The sequence below is a fragment of the Mustela nivalis genome (genome assembly GCF_964662115.1).
Source record: "Mustela nivalis genome assembly, chromosome: 4".
Classification (NCBI taxonomy): Eukaryota; Metazoa; Chordata; class Mammalia; order Carnivora; family Mustelidae; genus Mustela; species Mustela nivalis.
In genome coordinates this window covers 63,767,346-63,790,035 of record NC_139023.1, presented here as the reverse complement: position 1 = coordinate 63,790,035, position 22,690 = coordinate 63,767,346, and the positions used below count along the sequence as shown (strand labels likewise).

General features: G+C 43.4%; 1 protein-coding gene across 4 annotated transcripts in view; it reads right to left on the bottom strand.

Annotated features, from left to right (window-relative positions):
• KIAA0232 overlaps window positions 1-22,690 on the bottom strand; it is an 85,745-nt gene that overhangs the window by 47,094 nt on the left and 15,961 nt on the right. For 3 of the 4 annotated variants that reach the window (XM_082727490.1, XM_082727489.1, XM_082727492.1), the window contains exon 2: window positions 4,518-5,015. In XM_082727490.1, coding sequence (XP_082583616.1) covers window positions 4,518-4,748 — 231 coding nt within the window. In that variant the 5' untranslated portion in view covers window positions 4,749-5,015. Of the gene's footprint in view, window positions 1-4,517; window positions 5,016-11,586; window positions 11,736-22,690 lie in introns of those variants that run through there. The other variant, XM_082727491.1, reaches the window with a different exon arrangement.

Sequence of the window (22,690 nt, the reverse complement as noted above, 5' to 3'; positions counted from 1 at the left end):
GCTTCAAGCCTGTACCGGGCTGTGCACTGGGCGTGAAACTTGCTTATACTTAAAACCTGTGTGTCTGTGTGTATTTTGAAATAACTTAACTTAAATCCAGTTTAACACTCAGAGACCTCATGCTCTGAGTTTCCTGGTAGTGCACACTCCCATGGCTCTCACTTTTACTTTGCAGGGACTCAACTCCTAATTCAAATGTGAACTAATACAAATGGATTTTCCCCCACCTCTACAAATCATGAGCACGTTAGAAAAAAATTAAACCAATTCCACGTGGTTTCTAAAGCTTGCCTTTATGAGGAAATGTTCAATAATTATCTGTTATACATGAAAACAAATAAAAACAAAACACTCCCAGACATAAAAGTGGGCACGTGATCTGGGTCTGGCAGGCACGAGTCTATACTCTGACTCAGTACTGTGTGGCCTCAGGAAGATCACCAGAACTCCTCTGAACGTCCGTGTCCACACAAGAGGAACATACTACTACTCATCTGCAAACTATGGAGTGATGGCTACCACAGTCCCCAGGGCACACGGCTGGCGCTGCCCTGGGCCTGCTGCGGCGCTCTCTGCGTGACGGGGCCAGCGGTCCCCTCGTCCAGGAAGGCCAGCTAGTGAATGCAGAGGGGACCAAGGAGCTAGAAAAATCACCAGGTACAAGTGATTCTGGCAGAATCACCCAGGCACAGCCCAAGTGCCAGTCTCCCGCCCCGGCCACCAGATGGTTACACAGAGAAGAGTGGTCAGCTTCACACTGGAGATCTGGCAGACGTCACCAAAGCCAGCACTGCCACCACGAAGCAGAACGATGTTTGCGTCCACTGTGGCGCAGGGGAAAAAAGGGAACCCCAGGCTCATGAAACCTCACTGCCATCAGCACAAATGGGAGTGAGCATCAGGCAAACCCAAGGTTAAAGGAAAGGCTGCAAAACAGCTGGCCTGCTATCTTCACAAATGTCAAAGCTGTGAGCCCCAAAGAAAGACACGGAACTATTCCAGATTAAAGGAGTCAAGACCAGCAACCAGTGAAGTCCGTGTGTGGTCTTCAACTGGATCCTGAACTAGGGGAACACTGTGAGGCAGGAAATTACTGGGACAACAGATAAAATGGGAACAAGGACTTATGTTATATACTAACGTACTGGTGTTAATTTTCCTGAATTTTCTATTGCGGCTATCTAAGAGAAAGTCCAGTCTTAAGAAACATATGCTGATTTATTTAGGGTGAGTATCAAAATGAGAAAAATAAAGCAAAAGCAGGAAAATATGGGCAACAGGTAACTGAGTAGAGTACACAAGAGTTCCTTGTCCTGCTTTGTCACCCTGATGTTTGGAATTCTTTCACCAGAAGTCAAAAACGTTTAAGAAGATGAGTATCTGGGGGCGCCTGGGGGGCTCCATCGGTGAGGCATCCACCTTAGGCTCAGGTCACAATCTCAGGGTCCAGGGATCATCCCACGTTGGGTACTCTGCTCCGTGGGGGAGTCTGCTTCTCCCTCTGCCTTCCCCCAACTCCTTGCTTGTGCGTTTTCTCCCTCTCCCTCTTTCTCTCTCTCCCAAATAAATAAAATCTTGAAAAAAAGAAGAAGAATGGGACGCCTGGGTGGCTCAGTTGGTTAGGCAGCTGCCTTCGGCTCAGGTCACGATCCCAGTGTCCTGGGATCGAGTCCCACATCGAGCTCCTTGCTTGGCAGGGAGCCTGCTTCTCCCTCTGCCTCTGCCTGCCTCTCTGTCTGCCTATGCTCGCTCGCTCCCTCTCCCTCTATCCCTGACAAATAAATAAATAAAATCTTAAAAAAAAAAAAAAGAAGAAGAAGATGAAAATCTGATTTCTGTGCTCAAAGACCTTAAAAATCCCTGGGAAAGACAATACTTTCTAACAGCTGCGAAGACGAGCTCTCCAGCAGAAACACTGAATCTGGAAGCAGACGACGCAGTCATGTGGGGGAGCAAGCAGAGGCCTCACAAGGCGCAGCAGCAGGGACCTCGCCCCACAGGACAGGTTAGAATTGAAGTTCCTACCTACATCTGAAAGTGACAAGGAGCGAGCTCCTAAGGGGCTGCGAGTGCCCTTACCAGAGCATGGTAATCGTGAGCCAAAGGAGAAAGGAAGGAAGGAGAAAGAGAAAGAAGAATGTGTGGAAACAAAGTGGCTGTGGGGGTACCTGGGGGGGCTCAGTCGGTGAAGCGCATGCCTTCAGCTCAGGTTATGGTCCCAGGGACCTGGGATCAAGCCCCATATCAGGCTCCCTGCTCAGTGGGGAGTCTGCTTCCCCCTCTGTCTGCCGATCCCCCCACTTATGCTCTCTCTCCCTCTTTCTATCGAATAAATCAATAAAATCTTAAAAACAAAACAAGAACAAAAAATAACTGTGGCGCATCCCCAGTGTCCACCCGTCAGAGGTGCTTCTCTCCAGGGCCACCCAGGAACCAGCAATGCCACCGCTGCAATTATGACCCTGTGCAACTCTGCCGGGCATCCCACCTCACAGGACCATTGTGGGTCGGCCTTTCTCCTATCCTATCATCTGGGGCAGGGGCAGCAGAGACCAAAGTCCTGTGCATAATCTGTTTCTTAGGACTCAGGAGCTCTTTGTAGGGTTGTTTTAACCAAGATTAGGAAAAATGAGGGATTATATGTGGCAAATAAGGCTCGTAGCAGCACCAATAGCCCTAAAACTAGTCACATGCAAGTCAAGATTAGACTCATTCATGAACAGAAGGGGCGAAACTCTCAAGGAAACAGACCCCCAAAGGAGAGTCTTCTAGACCTCCACATGAGGAGCGAGGCTACCACACTCTGACCCAGGGATCAAGAACTACAACTGGCCGGCATCTGAACCACGGAAGGTGGGCAAGGTTCAGAGACTGGCCTCGGCTTTGAGCCTAAACTCTCTTTCTGGTGATACAGTGAGCCCATCCTCCCCCAGAGTCATGGGAAAGGATCACCAGGGCTAACTGACCTCCTAGGCCACCCCTTACTAAAACAAGTATTATTTTCAATTTGACCTTCCCCATCCGCACGGGACTCAGCACTGGGTTGAGGGCAAGAGTATGTTAGGAGCCTTTATTTCCCTTTGGATTCTCCTTGCAACTCCAGACACAATGTGTTTTCGCTAACCTTTATCTATCCTGCTCCCTAAAGACAAAGCAGCACTCTGGAAGGAGGATCAAGGTGGGCACAGAGAGCTGCCTTGCCCCTGACCCTCAGGCTCTCCTAAGAAAGGAACCAGAGGAATCGCGAACACGTCTTATCAGAGAGGTGTCAACTATAACCCACACAATAGGCCCGTGTTTCGATAGGCCCGGTTTCGTTCCCTTCTCAATGCCCTACAGCATGCAGTATGTCAATACTTTGTGCTAATAAACTTACTGGTGGTGATAAAATATTCCAGGTGGATATTGTTAATACACAGTCCTAAGTGTTACATTTACTGGGAAGATGACAGGAAATAGTAGAGCCTTAGTAAGGAAATTACACAAAATAGTGACTACCAACATGACATGTTTTCTGATTACTGGGTTAGAACTCAACCCCCCGAAAACGCGAACCTTATTCTCAGCAGCCAAGGCAGTAAGCATACCGTAAGCAGGGAACACACTGCTGCGTCCAGCTAGGATGGGTAAGGAGCACCAGCAGAAGAGGACACACTCCATACAGCTGATGCATGATGAACGCTAAACACAGTGCGGAAACGGTGGATTTATAGTACTTGGAGGCTTTTCTGTGGTTTGGAAGAGTGAAGCCACTTGTTCTGTCAGTGGAACTTTATTCCTGCTTTCAGCATTAGCAACAATGGTTTAAAACACAAACAACAAAAACAGCCACAAAGCACTTGGTTTCACGTGAACTCTGCACACAGAAGCCACCCAGAGCCCCTGTGGTCACCAGTGACAACTGTGCTGTCCTCTGGGCAGACCTCACTTTCAGAAGCAACTCTCAGAGGGTGGTACTAGTACTGGTTTTTCTTCTTTTTTCTCAAGAACCTGGATTTGCTTACTTTCTCACTTTCCACTTGGCCCCGCCATCAGATAAAATGCGTAATGGCCAACTCACGGGTGACCTACAATGACTTACACTGACTGTTACGTGCTTTACTCAGCTTTCTAAGTCCACTGGTTTATAACACACACTTTGGTTAACCAGCAATTTAACATGAAAAGGAAATACTCACCCCTAGCATGTTAAGGATCACAGACACAAGGGTCACCAGGCCCAGTGGTCCCATATGAGACGCCTAACCAGCAGAGAGCAGCGCTCCTCCAAGGCAGGTCCCCAAATCTGCCCTGCCCACAACCAGAGCTGAGCGAGGGTGCGGTCCACATGGAGGAGGTCTCCCCCCAGAGCAAGCAGCTGGACTAAGCTGGGACCACTCCCTTAAGCCCCTGACAGGACAGGAGTGTGTGGCCGGCACACTGACAAGCCTGCCCTGCAGCATAAAAGCACTCCAGGAAGAGAAAGTCAAACATGCAGACACAACCGGGAGTTGTCCCAAAGCACAAGGGGGAAGTACCTGTTCCTGCAGGTCGTAATCGTAGCTGTCATGCAGCAGAAGACTGAGGACATAGCGGGTATAAATCATGGCATCGATGCCACATTTCTCCAGCTCCTGCCCCAGCCAGGTCTGCACTGGGCCCAGAGCATGAAGCAGAGACATTTCAGAAACAGATACGGGGCCTGGATAAGAGCTTGAGGAGCTTTCAGATGGTAAACCATCCACAGCTACTGTGCAGACAGGGCGCATGAATTTAGGTTGCTGACATCCTTAAAATGTGAAGCATTTTCTGCAGTTGATGTTCTGTTGGTATCTGGAGGGGATTTTCACTCCAGTAAAAAGGAGAGATGCTTGACATCTAGGATAAGCATCTATTTTCGCTGGCAGTCAGCCATTAGGACAGAATTTCCCTCTTCAGGCATGACCAATGAATCAACATTCTGATAGCAATACACATGTAGATGTGATTTTCTACTCTACTTTCACATGAGGCCAAATGGAAGTCTCCGGCAGAACCTACAAAAATGAGAGAGAGAGAGAAAAAGGTACGCATTATATAAAGATATAAATTACAAATCTTTTGGGGGAAAAAACCCCAAATGAACTGTTTTTTGAAATTTGGTATCTTAGAACATGGATTTCTTTTTTATTATAATGTTTAACTTTTTAAAATATGTGACATCTCAAAATTTTAAGCTTAATATCATTCAAAAGAAAAACTCCAAAATCTACATTGTTGTGCTTGTGCTCCATCATACCAACGCTTATTTTGCTATCTCAAGAGACTGAGCTAACAAAATTTTGTTCATCCATAATACCGAAAGAATTTGCATGGTAACAAATCACTAGTTCATTTTTGAGTGTTCACAGACACAAGCAGCTGCATAGTAATTCCATTTAAACAATCGTTAAAAAGTAGTCCTTTAACTTGAAGGTCTCATAATCGTGGTCAATCATCTCATACGGATAAAAGATTTGCATGGCTGCTCACTACTTACTTCATAAAAGTTAAGGTAAACCACAGATTTGGCTCAAAGCCATGTCGAGCTGGATGGTTAGACCTGCTTTATTCTACTATACCTCGGCTGACGGTCTGCCTACTTGCGTGAAGGATGTCATGCTCTTAATAGCTTTTTCCCTTAAGTTAACCTACTTTCGTGTGTCAAACTAATCTAACAGCCTTGTTAAATCACTCATGCCAGGAGAAGATGGAAACTACCACAGTGACAGGAAATCTCATCAGCTGAGACTGTGCATGAATTTTAGCAGACAATAGGAGGGCTACCAAGTGACTTTCAGGGGCACTTGGGTGGCTCAGTCCATTAAGCATCCAACACCTGATTTAGGCTCCAGTCATGGTCTCAAGGTCATGAGATTCAGTCCTTTGTCAGGCTCCCTCCCTGCTCAGCAGGGAGTCTGGTTGAGACCCCTTCCCTCTCCCTCTGCCACCCACCCCACTCATGCACTCCCTCTCTAAAAAATATAATCTTTTCTTAAAAAAATGATTTTAGGGGTGCCTGGGTGGTTCAGTTGGTTAAGCAAGCGTCTGCCTTCAGCTCAGGTCATGACCCCCCGTCCTGGGATCAAGTCCCACATCAGGCTGCTTGCTCTGTGGGGATCCTGCTTCTCCCACTGCGTGTACTGTGCTCTTATGCGCACGTTCGCTCGTTCTCTCTCTCTGACAAATAAATCTTAAAAAAAAAAACAAAAAACAAAAACCAGTGACTTTAAAGAATTGTTAATAAAACATTAAGTCTGAAAGACTCTTCACCAGATTTAAGACTTCATTTCTTGCATTTCATGATAACTACACAGTAAGTTTTATCTACATTAAATATAAAGAAAAAATGTTTATATCTACCATATGACTTAAGTTATTACATTAAGTTGGCATTAGTGTATATACTATTTTTTAAAATTTTCTCCACCGTACTGTCTTTTCTGAGTTATGGAAAACACAGGTGCCTGGGTGGCTCAGTCAGTGAAGTATCTGCCTTCAGCTTGGGTCATGATCTCAGGGTCCGCAGGACTGAGCCCCACATCAGGCTCCCTACTCAGCCAGGAGCCTGTTTCTTCCTCTCCCTTGCCTGCCACTGCCCCCTGCTTGTGTATACACTCTCATTCTCCCTCTCTCTCTCTGTCAAATAAATAAATAAATAAATAAATACTTTAAAAAGTATGAATTATGGAAAATAGATAAAGCAAATGTTTTTCTATAATTTTCACCTGCTGAAATTTTCCAGCTGACTCTCAAAATTAAAACATTTTTCATTAATTCTTTAATACGTTTGAATCTTGGGATGCCATACAGATTGTCAATTAAACAATACACTGAATTCTGGGGACATCTCCTAAAGCAAGCTGACAAGCTGGTACTCATTTAGTGAAGATCAACCAAGACTGAGGGCAGATGAAGCAACAGCGGAAGCAGCTGGGTCAAAGACGAACAGCAGCCTGAGCTCAAAGCACACAGCACCAGAGCTCAGCAGAGGGCAGCCTCAAGAACTCATCATTTAATCAGGGCATGCACGGGAGGAAACTCCCTGAGCACAGAAAGGGTCATCACGAAGCCTGGGAGGAAACAGGACTTGATGCTCAGCATGTCCAGGAACAGCTCCGTTTCCCACCAGCCAGACCAGAAAACCTAAGTTCAGGGACACTGGGTACTCGGAAGGCTCCTAGTTTTAAAAGGGGAAGCAACTAGCCCTAGACAGAAAACAGTGTATATGCCTAACACATCCTAAAAAGAAAGACCTGAAAGGACCAAACTATTTCTAAATTCACTATGGTCCCAGAACAAACCTCATGAAGTTTATAGGAACACAAAAAATACCCTAACAAAGTAAAATTTAGAGGCGCCGGGATGGCTCAGTTGGTTTAGCGTCTGCCTCTTGGATTTGGCTCAGGTCCCGATCTCAGGGTCATGGGATGGAGCCCCACATTGGGCTCCAAGCTTGGCATGGCGTCTACTGGAGATTTTTCCCCCTCTTTCTTCTTCACCCTCTACTCCTCTCCTCATTCATGCTCTCTCAAGCAAGTAAAATCTTTTTTAAAAAAAGTAAAATTTACAATGGTTGGTACCTAATAAAAAATTAGCAGACATGCAAAGCAGAAGCAGAAATTAAGAGAAAAATAAACTCACTGAAACCAACTAAGAATTGATACAAATGTCAGATTAGCAGAAAGGACTCTGAAGCAGTTACTAGGACAAAAAGCCATATATGTGATGAACAGAAAATATAGAAGATTGAAAATCAAACATCTACAAATGAAAACTACAATATCAGAGAGGAAAAGCAGGCAGCATGGGGTAATGGCAGATCAGCCACTTCAGAAGGAAAGAGTCCAGAGTCTTTTTTTTTTTTAAAGATTTTATTTATTTATTTGACAGAGAGAAGTCATAAGTAGATGGAGAGGCAGGCAGAGAGAGAGAGGGAAGCAGGCTCCCTGCTGAGCAGAGAGCCCGATGCAGGACTCTATCCCAGGACCCTGAGATCACGACCTGAGCCGAAGGCAGCGGCTTAACCCACTGAGCCACCCAGGCGTCCCAAGAGTCCAGAGTCTTAAACTGCAAAAGAAACCATACAATGTGAAACACAGAGAGAAAAGGAATAAAATAACACAGCTTTGGCAAGCTGGGTGACAATTTTCAGAAATCTAACATACGTTTAGTTGGAAGAGAAAGAGAAGGGGTCAAGAAATATTTGAAAAAATAATGACCAACATTTTCCCCAAAATTGATGACCGCTAAAAGCACAGATTCAAGAAGTTCAATAAACACAAGAAACATAAAAAAAAATGACACCTAGGCTTCCTGCAGCAAAACTGTCCAAACAAATAGTAAAAGGAAGAAGCTCAAAACTGCTGGGCAGAAGAGACACACTACATAGAACACAGCAAATGATGAATAAGGATACCAACCTTCTTGTCAGAAACATGCAAAGGAGAAGATAATCAGGCAAAAAAAGTTTAAGGACTGGAAGAAAAACCCATCAACTTAGAAACTATACTCATCATAAAATCTTCCAAAACAAAGGTGAAACAAAGACTTTTTCAGACTTGCCAAAGCTGGAGGGTTCCAGCAGCAGCAGCAGACAGCCATCAGAAATGTTGGAGCAGAAGTAAAATGACACCCAGAACAAAAGGTGCATCCACTCCAAGGAACAAAGAGTAGCGGAAACAGTATAACTACATTCTTATTATTATTTCAGTATCTTTCAAAGATAATTCCACTATTGAAACAAAAATAGTAACAGTATCTTGTGAGATTTGCAGTATCTATAGAAGCAAAATGGAGAGCAACAGAGCACAAAGGCTGGAGGGGGGAAATCTACTACTACTACCCGGAATGGTAGAACACCACTTGGAGACAGGCTGTGATATGATAGAGGTTAATAATCATAACAAATGTAAACGGTCGAACCAACCAATTAAAAAGCAGAGAAAATCAGAACGGACTTTAAAGCTGCAAGACCCAGATACATGCTACTTATAAAAATATCCACATTAAATATAAAGGCATGGATAGGTTCAGAGTAAAAGGATGGAAAACGATACACCATGCCAACACTGACAAAAGCAAGGTGGAAGGGTCCCAGTGGCTCAGTCAGATGGCAGCTGACTCTTGATTTTGTCTTAGGTTGGGATCTTGGGATTCTGGGCTAGGGCTCTGCGTTGGGCTCTGTGTTTGGCAGGGGGTCGGCTTGGGAATTCCCTCTCCCTCTCTCCCTCTCTCCCTGCCCCTCCCCTAGTTGGCCCTCTCACACACTCTCTCTCAAATAAATAAGTAAATCTGTCTTTTAGTACAAGTACAAGGTAGAATGTCCACATTAATATCTGACAGATCTCAGAACAGAGCATTAACAGAAGAAAAGGTCATTTCGTAATGATAAAGAGGCCAATTACCAAGAGGATGTAACAGTCCTATTTATGATATACCTGGATGCAGAGTTTCAAAATGCGTGAAAGCTGATAGGAGAAATAAACAAATCCGTGACTGTACTAGATTTCAAAATCCCTCTCTCAATCACTGAAAGTAAACAGAAAATCAATAAGGATTTAGAAAACTAGAGCAACATTATCATCAATCAGACAGAAGACTGAATTCTGGGCTCTAAAGAAGGTTGCAACAAACTTAAAAGGATTCAAATCATAGAAAATACATTCCCTGACCACATGGAACTAAATTATAAACTAATCAGAGGCACCTGGGCGGCTCAGTCTGTTGGGTGCCCAACTCTTGATTTCAGTTCAGGTCATGATCTCAGGTTTGTGAGATCGAGCCCCATGTCAGGCTCCATGACAGGCATGGAACCTGCTTGAGATTTTCTCTCTCCCTCTGTACCTCGCATCTTCCCAGCTCTCTTTCTCTAAAAGAAAAAAAGAAAAAAAAAAGGTTTCAACCCAACCAACCACAGGATTCTCTCTGTTGTCACTAAGAGATTTCACACTTCTTTAGCCAAGTGCAAGGATTCAAGAAGTGAGTGAGAAAAAAAATCAGCATACAAATGCAAAATGAAGTACACTAAACTCCCAAGCTCTCCTCAGAGCTGGTTAAAACCCTATGAGAACTCTTCCTCGAACCTGTCCAATATCTGACGCCATATCATTATTAAATAATGGGCCATATCCCTCGAGTCACTAGCGGTTATGATCTTTTTTTCACTCTCTCTAGTTCAGACTGCAGAGGACCACGGAGAAGAGCAGACACTGGTAAGTCTGCTGCTGACAGGCTATCTGGCAGCTGTCTGCGTAAGAACTCTGAGTGGATCCCAGTAACAGGGTCTGAGACAGAAATAGCACAAGATGGCTCTCCCTGCACCATAACGGCAGGTCTAAATGTTCTTGGAGCCAGTGTCCATTCTCTGTATTTTGAACAACTGTAACCAGAGGACCTCGGTACAGAATACTGGGCCATAACTAAGCCGCTTCTCCCTAAGAAGCAAGCTCTGATAGAGGGATGAACATTTGACTAAATGAGAGACTCTATTTCTAGTTCTGAACTGAAAGGTATGTTGGCTCATGATTCTTAATTAAAATTTATTTTGGGTTACAATCTACCACATGGTCAAAACAGAAGAAGGGTCTGACAAACCAAAGCAAAACCCATCTAATATCTGCCTGACAAGTTCGAGAACACAGCTGGCAAACACCCAAATTTCAAACTGTTACGCTCATTCTAAATGTGAAATTTAGTCTGTATGAAGTTAAATTTCATTTGGGTTTAACTAAATTCTCCAAAAGTTTTTCAAGCCTTTTTTTTATGAGAGAGAACGAACAAGTGGGGGGAGGGGCAAAGGGATAAGCAGACTCCCCACTGAGTGGGAAGCCTGATAAGGGCTCCATCTCAGGACCCTAAGATCATGACCTGAGCCAAAGTCAGATGTGTAACAGACTGGGTCACCCAGGTGCTCCTCTAGAAGAGTTTTAAAGAAAGAGCACCACTGTGTAAACCTGGTGATTCACAGACCTGTACCCCTGGGGATAAAAATATATGTTTATAAAAAATAAAAATTTAAAAAATAAATAAATAAATAAATAAAATAAAATGTAAAAAAAGAAAGAAAGAAAGAAAGAGCACCACTGTATATACTCAAAGGCTTTCTGTCTTGCTTCACTTCATTTTTCAACATCTGATTCTCCAGAGGTTTACAGAAAAAAGAGGGACCTTTGGATCATCTTGAGTATCTTTCTCCTACACAAAACTAACCCAAATTATCCTAAAGACCAGGCTGCATAAATGACAATTTAAAAGGTCCCACAATAGAGGGGGGCCTGGGTGGCTCAGTTCATTAGGTGTCTGCCTTTGGCTCAGATCATGATCCCAGAGACCTGGGAACAAGCCCCGCATCTGGCTCCCAGCTCAGCTGGGAGTCTGTTTCTCCCTCTCCCTCTGCCCCTCCCCTCCACTCATGCTCTCGCTCAGTCGCTCTCTCAAATAGTCTTAAAAAAAAAAAAAAAAAAGTCCCATTATAACACACTTATTTTAGATTTTTCTGTCTTTTTTTACAACAAACTTTAAATGGTTTCCATTAAGGATGCAAAAAATATATACAGGTATAATTAAATGCCTACGAAGTTTCTATACCACTTAGGTCTTCTTTAATTCTTGCAGGTAGCACGGGAGAGTGGAAAGTTCACGAACCTAGCAGTCATAACATCTAGGTTTTTGTAGTCAGTCTCATCTCTGCTACTTAATAGCTGGTTTTGTGCCCATGACTTCTTGGGGTCTGTTTTCTCATCTGTAAAACAGAATAATAAATACAAGCTCTCTCTACACTTCAATGTCTCATAAGGTCGTTGCCAAGAGCAAAGGAGAAGCACATTTATGTTTTTGTGGCCTTTGCATTTCATAAACTGTCACACAAATGGAAGGTATTGTTACAAACTGCACCCCTCAAACAGGTTTATACCTGCTTTATTTTACACATCCCTTCAGTGACCAGATTATGAGAATAGTATATGTGTAAAAAATACTACTCTTCTGGAACAAAAAATTCTCAACTTCCTTACTATCCTTAAAACAAGCAAAAAACTATGAAATTTCCTTCACTGATAAGAACCTAGTTTCTAGTCACATCAAAGCCTTCCCTCTTGTTAACATGTTATTCTCTGCTACAAATTCAAATGTGACACTGCAAATAAGGTGGTTTTAAGGTGCAGAGGATGAACACAGAAATACAATGACCCCCTTTGCTGCCCAGTTTTCTCTGTTTTGAAATGTGCACACCTGCAGAGCAGTCTCTGCAGAGAAGCCACACCAGCCCCAAACAGCATAAATCCAGAGGACCTCAGCGCACCCTGGGTGCTTTTTCTGTGGCCCAGTGTTCAACTTCTAGAAATGCTATTTCTAATCAAGGATTAAAAATAGCCCTGGTGATGAATGAAAATCTACCCCCAAGACTGGGGCAACTCTGTGCAGGCTTGGGGATCAAGGAAAGCCTCCAGGCTTAATATTAGTCTGAGCCTGGAAGTCAAACTGCAAAGGGCAGGGGGAATACACATCATGCCCCCTGACCCTCTCAAGATACCCCCCCCGTCCCCACTGCCAGAAACCTCACACCAAGCTGGTCTCCAGGAGTCAGGGCCCTGGGGTCTGGGACATTTAGGATTAGATCTGGGACTAGCATAACAAACTGAATTTTAAAAATAAAAGCACTGAGGGGAGGAGGGTGGGGGGATGGGGTGGCCAGGTGATGGATGCTGGGGAGGTATGTGTGGTAGTGAGCACTGGGTGTTGTATAAGACTGATGAATCACAGACCTTTTCCCCTGAAACAAATAATACATTATATATTAATTAAAAATAAAATAAAAGCATTTAATTCTTTAACTATCTAGTCTATATGTTTCTGAGTCATATAATTAGTCCCAAATGATCTGTCCACTAAGAAAAAAAGAAAACAGATCTAGAACTTAAGTTATTACTAAGTACTTTTTCAACAAATAATTAAGACATGGTAAGGCCACAAGTTTCAAGTGAATGACAGAATAATGAAGGCTCTTTTTACAGTGGGATAAAGGGTCAATTTGAAGGAGTTAACTGATCTTCCAAAATCTCTTTCCTTGTGTAACAAAGTTTCAAGAAATAAAATGGTGTCTTTCTGTCCTCTTTTTAACACCACACACATTCCTAGAAGTAATTCAAATTACAGCCCCATTTGTGTGCCTACAGAGTCATCTCAGGTGACTAGCAGCAGTGACTCCTAGAAGCTCGAAGAAACAGACATCCTATAGTCCATTCCTTAGAGCTCAAGCCAAGGGGACAAGTGACCAGTGGAATTTAAATGTCAAAGGGTTTCCCTTCTTCTTTTGTAGTAGGGCCCATGTATTTTTAGATGTGCTGAAAACACATTACGACTATTTCAAAAGCATCATCCCTTTCTGACATGGCTCACAGCTATCATCTGTGGCACTGTCTCCACTGGCTCGTATGGCAGCACAACCAGTCACAGAGCACCCGTCAACCATTCCAAACGGCGCTTCTCAGCACATAGTGCAAAGCGCAGGTCTTGTACATGGAGATCTGTTCAACCCATGGCCTCGCTCTTTTAGTCTCCAAGCACTTCTGCTTTTCTGTTCAAGTGGATCACATCTACTTTCATTACAGAAGCTGGTTAAAGTATTTTTCTAAATATGAAAACAGAAGGACACCCATACACAATTTCTCCACCTTAATATAATTCACAGTATTTCCATGTGGTCATTTTCAGTGGTTATTTTTCCTTTTCATAGAACTTAAAATGTTTTCTTATTTCAACAGGTTAAATACTAATACATACTTCTGTATTCTCTGCTTTTCACCTAACATTACATCTTCCCAGTGCTGTGCTAGGGTCCAATATGGCTATTTAACATTTTAATTAAAAATCGACCACAAGTGGGCGCCTGGGTGGCTCAGTGGGTTAAGCTGCTGCCTTCAGCTCAGGTCGTGATCCCAGGATCCTGGGATCCAGTCCCCCATCAGGCTCTCTGCTTGGCAGGGAGCCTGCTTCCCCCTCTCTCTCTGCCTGCTTCTCTGCCTAGTTGGGATCTCTGTCTGTCAAATAAACAAATAAAATTAAAAAAAAAAAAATTGGCCACACCAGCCACATTTTAAGAGCTCAAGGCCATGTGTAGCTAGTGGCTGTTGTGCAAATATAGGACATTTCTGTCACTGCAGAAGTTCTGCTAAACAATTCTGGCTTAGATTCTCTCCTATGTTGGACTAAGCAGAGTCACAGGCTCAGCAGAACCTACGCCCCCTCCTCCCTGTACCTGTGGACTGTATGAGACACTCCCCCTCACACCTGCAAGATGGGATGCTAGGCAGAGCCACTCTGAGACAGCACAGAGTACCAGAGGGACAGTCTGAGAGAAGTGGAAAACACTTGCCTTTGTGTTTGTTGGGTCTCGAATGTCATCAGGTCAAATGGCATTGCAGTAGAAAGTAATCATGGAGGGTTCAGAGACAATGTCAAACTGTATACAGAACAGCAAGGACCATGATGCTTACTGACAAAGCAAAAAGAAAACTGACAATAACCTGGATAAGGGCCAAATTTCAAGGTTCAAAATTCAGGAAGAAAGGTTATTTAGTCAAACAGGGTGGATTATGCTGCAGAAATAAACAATCCCCAAATCATAGGAGTCAGGTCCATCCTGGACTGGCAGGACGCTCAGCATAATAATCACAGCACAACCACTCTGGGACTCTGCACACAAGATGACCGTGCGGTCACCAACCTTGAACCCTGTTAGTTCAGGAACCAGGGGCAAAGAAAATCTATATCAAAGCATGCACCAGTGCTTTGGAAACTCCCTCCCGGGAGTGAGCCCCCATCTCTCCAGCTAAAGCAAGTCTCATGGCATCATTCCAAGCAGGGCTCAGGGGGAGCTTGCCTCTCCGATGCCGAGGAGGAGGGGAGAGCAGTAACAGGTGTCAACAGCCCTAAGGGCTACTTTAAGAGGCAAAATGTGGGACTCTTGATAGGAAACAACTTTAAAGTCTAACACTATTGAAAACCAGCTTCTGATCAACTTGGCTGGACTATTTGAAGGAGATAAATCAAAACACTGCCAAAACAAACAAAAAAAACAACCACACCCCACAAAAGAGACTAAAGTAACATGCTCAGGAAGGTTTCTGAAGGTGTGAGCACTGCTGAAACATTAACACCTGGCAACAGCCAACCCCTGCCCTATCTCCTCTAAGAAGCCATCCCTGACTACTTAATGCCACACTACTCACTTTCTGTGACACTGGGGGCACTCACTGTCCTCCCTGTTCTCTGCTTCTCAATGACACGCATTCACACTATTCTCCCAACAGCCTCCTGCATGTGGGTTCCTTCACAAGCAAGGCTGAAAGTTCCCCAAAGCCAAACTGTGAGATGTTCCACATGCTAATTAGCAAAATACTTAGGCCTTGGCAGGTGAGCAAAACTGTGTCAAACTAAACACTTTCCACATCTAAATGGAATAAATTCTGAGGGACAGCCTTGGGAAATACAATATTCCTAAGGCTAGCGTGTGTGGGAAACCACTGGGCCCCAGTCAAGTTCTCAGCTGCCAGGTGGGGAACAACTCTAGCCCAGGAGCCCTAGTTCACTCTTCCACCACTCACATGTGGGCTGGAGGCTTTGCATGTGCCAGATACAGGGCACACTGTTAGTGATACAAAATCAATGACCCTCAGGTTCATTCCCTCTGTATTTACCATTCTACGTTAACGGGCTTTGGGCTTCATCCTGAGGTAATCAACTTGTACTTCTTCCTGCTGAAACCCACTGTCTAACACCTTCCTTAATCTAGTTTGGTACTCTTGCAATTTATGCCTTCATATTTTACCTGGTCTTCTGCACTACAAATTTCACAATAAATTTGACAAAGTGCTCAATATTCAAGGGCCTGAATTACCTGAAACGGTCTTTTCATAATTCCTCAATTTTTGTATCAATGCAACTTTCACACACACACACACACACACACACACACACACACACACACAAAAGCCTTAAAGAGGAAGAGTCAAGGATATAAAAAATATAAGTAGGAAAAAAGAGAACAAAGAAAGTAGATGTTTGAACTAAGCTTTTAGATTCTACTACTTTTCACAAAGACCCTAAATACTTGCCCGGCAGATCAGAGAGTGTACATTTATAATGAACTAATTACACACATGTACATAATCTCAGTGCATCGATTTGGAACATAAGGGATCACTCATTTTCTTTAGTAGGTAGCAGGCCTTCAGAGCTAATCTATGACCAGAGGAGAAAATCCATAGAAATCAGCCTAAACCAGAACTCTTTTTTTTTTTTTTTTAAGATTTTATTTATTTATTTGACAGAGAGAAATCACAAGTAGATGGAGAGGCAGGCAGAGAGAGAGAGAGAGGGAAGCAGGCTCCCTGCTGAGCAGAGAGCCATGCGGGACTCCATCCCAGGACCCTGAGATCATGACCTGAGCCGAAGGCAGCGGCTTAACCCACTGAGCCACCCAGGCGCCCCCTAAACCAGAACTCTTATCACTGAAAAAATGACACAGGCTAAAAGCTGATCATATGCACCTGGTTAAGCTTCTGTATCTGAAAAACTATGGAGACAGGGAGAGTCGGACCTACAATTGCTTCCCCATCTAGAAACGTGCCAAGTCCTAGGAAGTGAATAAGGCTTCTAAGGCAATATAAGCAATGAGACTAGTGTGGGACACGAGTGCTTTCCACGCAAATAGGAAGAACTGCACAAAGATTAAATTCCATTTTTACTAGCCAGGCTATCAGAAATATACTGACCACTATATATTCTCCAGTGACAATGAAAATTAATTCTTTTCATGAACGTAGGGTTGTTCTTATTGCTGAAAGTATTACTCCAGAGTAACAGGAAATAGCAAAGGTCTTACTAAATTGCACACACGTAACAGACCTGGTTAATCTCTAAGGTAAAAAGATAAGAAAAAGGAAGAAGAGCTAGATAATGAAGACAGGTGAAATGAAAGGACCTGGTCGCACAGAGAATAAGAAGCACAGGACAGACTTCCAAAAGCAAAACAAACGGGAACTGTACCATGCGTGTAAAGAGACTAAATAAAAGAAAAGAACTTTTCAGTCCAACCTGGAGAAACTCTCCCCCTGGTGTGCTACTGGCGAGTGCTTACAGAACCCAAAGTCTGGGCCAGCCTTTAAGTTCTTAGAGTCCTAAAGGGGCTAACCAGAGGGAGATAAACTGCTTATGCAAAGTAACATTGTTTTATTTCTAACTTTTACTCTGAGGCCAGTTATTAGATGATTCATTCTCATCTGTTAGTATTTCTGGTTTGAAAGCTAGGCTGATGTTCCCAGACTGAAATCTCTTTGCAAGTTCCATTACAATAACCAGCATTTATCACTCATCTAGATCTTAATAACTGACACCAGAATTCATTAGCAGGACTGCAAAATGGCAGCTTTTATACCTTCAAAAAAGTCCTTACTGGAGACTTACAAAAATGTCGTTTTTCCCTAGAAAGGGCAAACCACATGTCAGGCACTTTACAGAATGAAAAACCATGCAGAAAGCCCTTTAGGTCAGAGGGCAGACAGTAAGTGCACACAGTGACATCTGAAAGTGTCCTCCTGCAAACGATAATACAGCTACCAAACAAAAGCCAAACATTAAAAAACAAAGTTCAGGGGCGCCTGGGTGGCTCAGTGGGTTAGGCCTCTGCCTTCAGCTCAGGTCATGATCCCAGGGTACTGGAATCGAGCCCCGCATCGGGCTCTCTGCTCAGCGGGGAGCCTGCTTCCTCCTCTCTCTCTGCCTGCCTGCCTACTTGTGATCTCTCTGTCCAATAAATAAATTAAAAAACTTAAATAAATGAATAAATAAATGAATAAATAAAACAAAGTTCATTATTATGAAATCCTAAAAACAGCTGGAAAGTGGTAAAACTAAATTTCAGAAATTTAGAAATTTCAATTAGGAGAAACTATATGGACCTTCAACTCCAAGAAAAATTTTCAACACTAAACAACTTTTTTAGAAACAAAAATCTAAACAAGCAGATTTTTAGAATTCCGAAAATGCAAGAGGCTATACCATGATGAAAACCGTTTAGTCAAGGATGAAACATTTATTAAATAAGATACTAGATCACAATGGTGTATCAAAATAGTTTCTCTGAGCGATACTGTTGCTTGTCCAACATCTATCTCTGTGCATAAAAATTCTATAGCTCCTGGGGCGCCTGGAGGATGGGGGCTCAGTTTGTTAAGCGTCCAACTCTTGATTTCAGCTCAGGTCATGATCTCAAGGTTGTCAGATCGAGCCCTGTGTCACTGGGTTCCTTGCTCAGAGTTGAGCCTCGAGATTCCCTCCCTCTCACTCCGCACCCCTTCAACCTACCCCCAACCCCGCACATACACTCTTCAAAAAAATTTTTAAAACTCTACAGCTTTCAACTACTGACCTCAAATTTACAGTGATCTGTCTTCTGAGTTTCAGTAGGTGGGCGGAAAAAGTGGCCGAAACTCTGAGGCTCACTGGTAAGACCATGCATTTTTCAAAAATACTAAATTAAAGCCATAAGCTAAGTGATACATATTACAGTTCTCCAAAACAAAACTGGGTAATAAGCAATAAAATTTTGGTAAGATTTGGTATCTCTCAATAAGAGATACCTAATTCAATAAAAATTTTTAGATGATTATCTGATACATATCCTACTAGTTAGAAATTTTCAATGTTCAGAATAAAATTCTTTGATTTTGCAAAAAGAGATTCATTAGAGAACTCAGAATGGGTTCAAAGTACCTGTATTTTTTACCCATTAATTACATGCTTCAAAGATTAACTCAAGTCTTTAGCTGGGACTCTGAGGATAACTATGTACCTACAGTCCCTAGGAAACTATTTAAATGAATAGTGTCATCATTTAAAGTATAAGCTGCTACAATTCCCCTAAAGTGTATTTATTCTAGGTGATATAAAATGTATTATTTTGCTGTAGAAATTCTTCCTCTTGCATGAATTAGGGAAATACCAGAGCTGAAACAAAAGTAGGTTTATTTATTATTATTATAACTTTTAGTATGGTAGGTAATGTGCATCTGGACCCTCCAGGAAGAAAACAAGGTAGACAGCGTTTTCCATACTCACTTAATTACAGATCTCTTCTGTGTTCCCAAGAACACACTTTGGGAAATAATTACCTTTTAAAATAGATTTACCATTTTCCCTAAGGATCAAGGTATAAGACCTAGACCATCTAGGGTCCTGGTATCCTTAATTTCCTAGGGTTGAAAAGTTAAACTGAAGATACCATTTAGGAGTAAGATTTTAAGTATATAAATAAGTACATTTATTACCCTTTTAAAAATCATACAGGGCCATCTGGGTGGCTCAGTTGGTTAAGCGGCAGCCTTTGGCTCCCATCCTGTGGGATGGAGCCCCACGTCAGGCTCCCTGCTCAGCCAAGAGCCTGCTTCTCCCTTTCCCTCTGCCTGTTGCTCTGCCTACTGGTGCTCTCTCTCTCTGTCAAATAGATAAATAAAAACTTTTAAAATAAATACATAAATAAAAATATTTATTAAAAAATAAAAATCACATAAATTATATTGTGCTATACAGTAAATCAATCAGAACTCCATGGGATCGAAAGTTCCCAATCCCTCCCTTTCCCCCAGGCATGCCTTAGTCCTCATTCACAATCCTGGAATACCCACACTAAAGGAGCTGGGCCTACGTCCAATGCCTTCGACACACAGCACTTTCCCACAGCACACACTCCAGGCCCAGCAGCAAAGCAGGCACCTGAGATGTCGGGGTGCTTACAGCCCCTAAAATGATCCTGGGTTTACTTCCACTGCACAGAGCCACCAAGTTGGCTCTAAAGACAGAGGTGTAATAGGATGCTCATGGCAGAGCCACCACTAGGTTGGAACTCAACTGGCCAGTGGCCCTGCAACACTGGAAGGCCGAGTGCAGTGCAGAGGCCACGCTCCAGGGGCTGGTGGAAGGGCAAGCTGACGGAGAAGCCCCTGTCGTTCATAAACATCTGCTGGGGTCACGTACAGCTGCTAAAGAATTTATAAATGCTACCAATTTTCAGTGTACTCTGAGGCATCCCTGAATCTGGGAACGATGCTGAGAAGCTCCACTAACTCTGGGAGGCCAAGTGGACTGGCATTAATATGAATGTTTATCTCTGAAATTCTCCATCCATCACTGATAATTCTCAAGACCTAAAACAGAAATACTTTACAGACAATGCCATATCATCGAAAATATATTTAAAATAGCCAGTGGCCGGGACACCCGGGTGGCACAGTCGGTTAGTTATCCACTTTCTGATTTCCACTCATGTCATGACCTTGAGGCCATGAAATCGAAGCCCGCACTCAGCACAGAGTCTGCTAGGGCCTCTCTCTCCCTCTACCCTCCCCACCTCCCCCATGCCCATACTTCCTCGCTCTCTAAAAATAAACAAAAGTCTTTAAAATACCCAGCAGCCTGCACAGGTCCCAGCCTGCCTGAGGTCTGGGGTTTCTGCTTCGTAACGCGAAGGAGAGGGTTTATCTTCTCCTCTGAGAAAGACTCCTACATAGCTGGCTTTAGCACCTTCCAGGAATAGGGAGGCAGGGGTTGAGAGCTCAGGAGCCTGGGTTTCAGCTGAGTTAGAGAAGACGGTGCTCACAGCCGGGAAGTTCAGAGTCAGGTGCAGTTACCTCCAGGATTCATGACTGTTAATCCAGCCTTGGTTTCATGACAGTCACAGAAGTGGATCCCTTAACAATAATGACAGTTTCAAAAAATAAAATAAAATAAAATGCACAGCAATGTAAGACACAGAAGTGAAAGATTTGGGGCTGGAATTTTACACTAATTAAAACCCTTCTCAGGGTGCTTTAGTGGCACAGTCAGTTAAGTGTCCAACTCTTGGTTTCAGCTCAGGTTATGACCTAGAGGTTGTGGAATCAAGCCCTGCATCAGGCTCCACACTCAGTGGGGAGTCGGCTTGGGATTCTCTCCCTTTCCCCCCACCCCTCCCACTCGTGCTCACACTCTCTCAAATGAACTAAATAAATCTTAAACAAACAAACAAAAAACCTTTTGAGGGCACCTAGGTGGTTCAGCCCATCAAGCATCCAACTCCTGGGTTTCAGCTCAGGTCATGATCTCAGGGTCATGAGACTGAGCTCCATGCTGGGCTCCATGCTCAGGGTGAGGAGTCTGCTGGTCTCTCTCCACCACTCCCCCAAATAAATATAAATTTAAAATGTAAAAAAAAAAAGTGTTTTTAAGATTATATTCATTCATTTGACAGAGAGTGAGAGCAAGCACAAGCAGGGGGAGCAGCAGAGGGAGAGGGAGAAGCAGGCTCTCTACTGAGCAGAGAGCCCAAAGTGAGGCTCAATCCCAGGACCTTGAGACCATAAAACAAGCTGAAGGCAGACGCTCAACCAACTGAGCCACCCAGGTGCCCCAAATTTTAAAATCTCAGAAAAAAGAAAAAACACTTCTCCTCAAAGAACAGACTCGGCATGACCATCTGTAGAGCTCTATAGATGTCAAAACTCTAAAATTTCACTGATGGTGCCTGGGTGACTCAGTTGGTTAACTGTATGCCTTCTGCTCAGGTCATGTTAGCCCCACATCAGGCTCCCTGCTAACAGGAAGCCTGCTTCTCCCCCTCCCATTCCCCCTGCTTGTATTCTCTCTCTCACTGTCTCACTGTGAAATAAATACATAAAATCTTTTTTTTAATGTTTTTTATATTTCACTGATATGTTCAAATCATGAACATTACAAAGATAACTATAAAATAAAAAGTAGCAGACATGTACGCTCACAAACACAACAGCAATATACATGCACAGCTGAGAAAAGGATATAAACAAGAACGGTTAAGAATCCAAACACTGAACACAAAGTCACCTTTCAAGTGACTCCTGTTACATATGAAGTTGATTACACTTTTCATATAGATTCTGGTCAAGCTTTCTATCACATGAAATATTTAATTCGAGGATTGGTAGTAAGTTCTCCACTCTGGTGAATATGATATCAGACACCTCTGGAAAAAAAAGGTAATAATCCCTAGAAATATTTGATAAATAAGGGTAATCTTATCCAGATGCATCTTCAGGTGCTACCTAACGACCAGTAACTAGAACCACAGGAGTGATTTGGGCGGAGTTGTGCTACAGATCCTTGTTTCAACCCCTCACTAAAAAGGTCAAACACCTGTGTAGTTTATGCAGCAGTCACTACCTACAGACCAGTTCTCCACCCCCACCCCCTACCCAAGGGTCTGAGAACTTTACTACAAGAGCAATTGAGGGTAGGGTTTAAGAGAGGAGATGGTCACTGTGGTGGTAGACTTTGTCAGATCTTGCTCAGAGCCAGTGAATCAGAATCTCTGTTTTACCAAGTTCCCCAAGTGACAAATGTACTCATTTCCTTTAAGTGAGCTCTAGGCCCAAAGCAGGACTTGAACTCATGACCCTGAGAACAAGAGTCACATGTGTATGGACCGAGCCACCCAGGCACTCCCAAATGTGCTTTATTTTTTTAAAAAAGATTTTATTTATTTACTTGACAGAGAAAGAAAAAGACACAGTGAAAGAGGGAACAAAAGCTGGGGGAGTGGGAGAGGGAGAAGCAGGCTTCCTGTGGAGCAGGGAGCCCAGGGCTGGATCCCAGCAGATTATGACCTGAGTGGAAGGCAGCG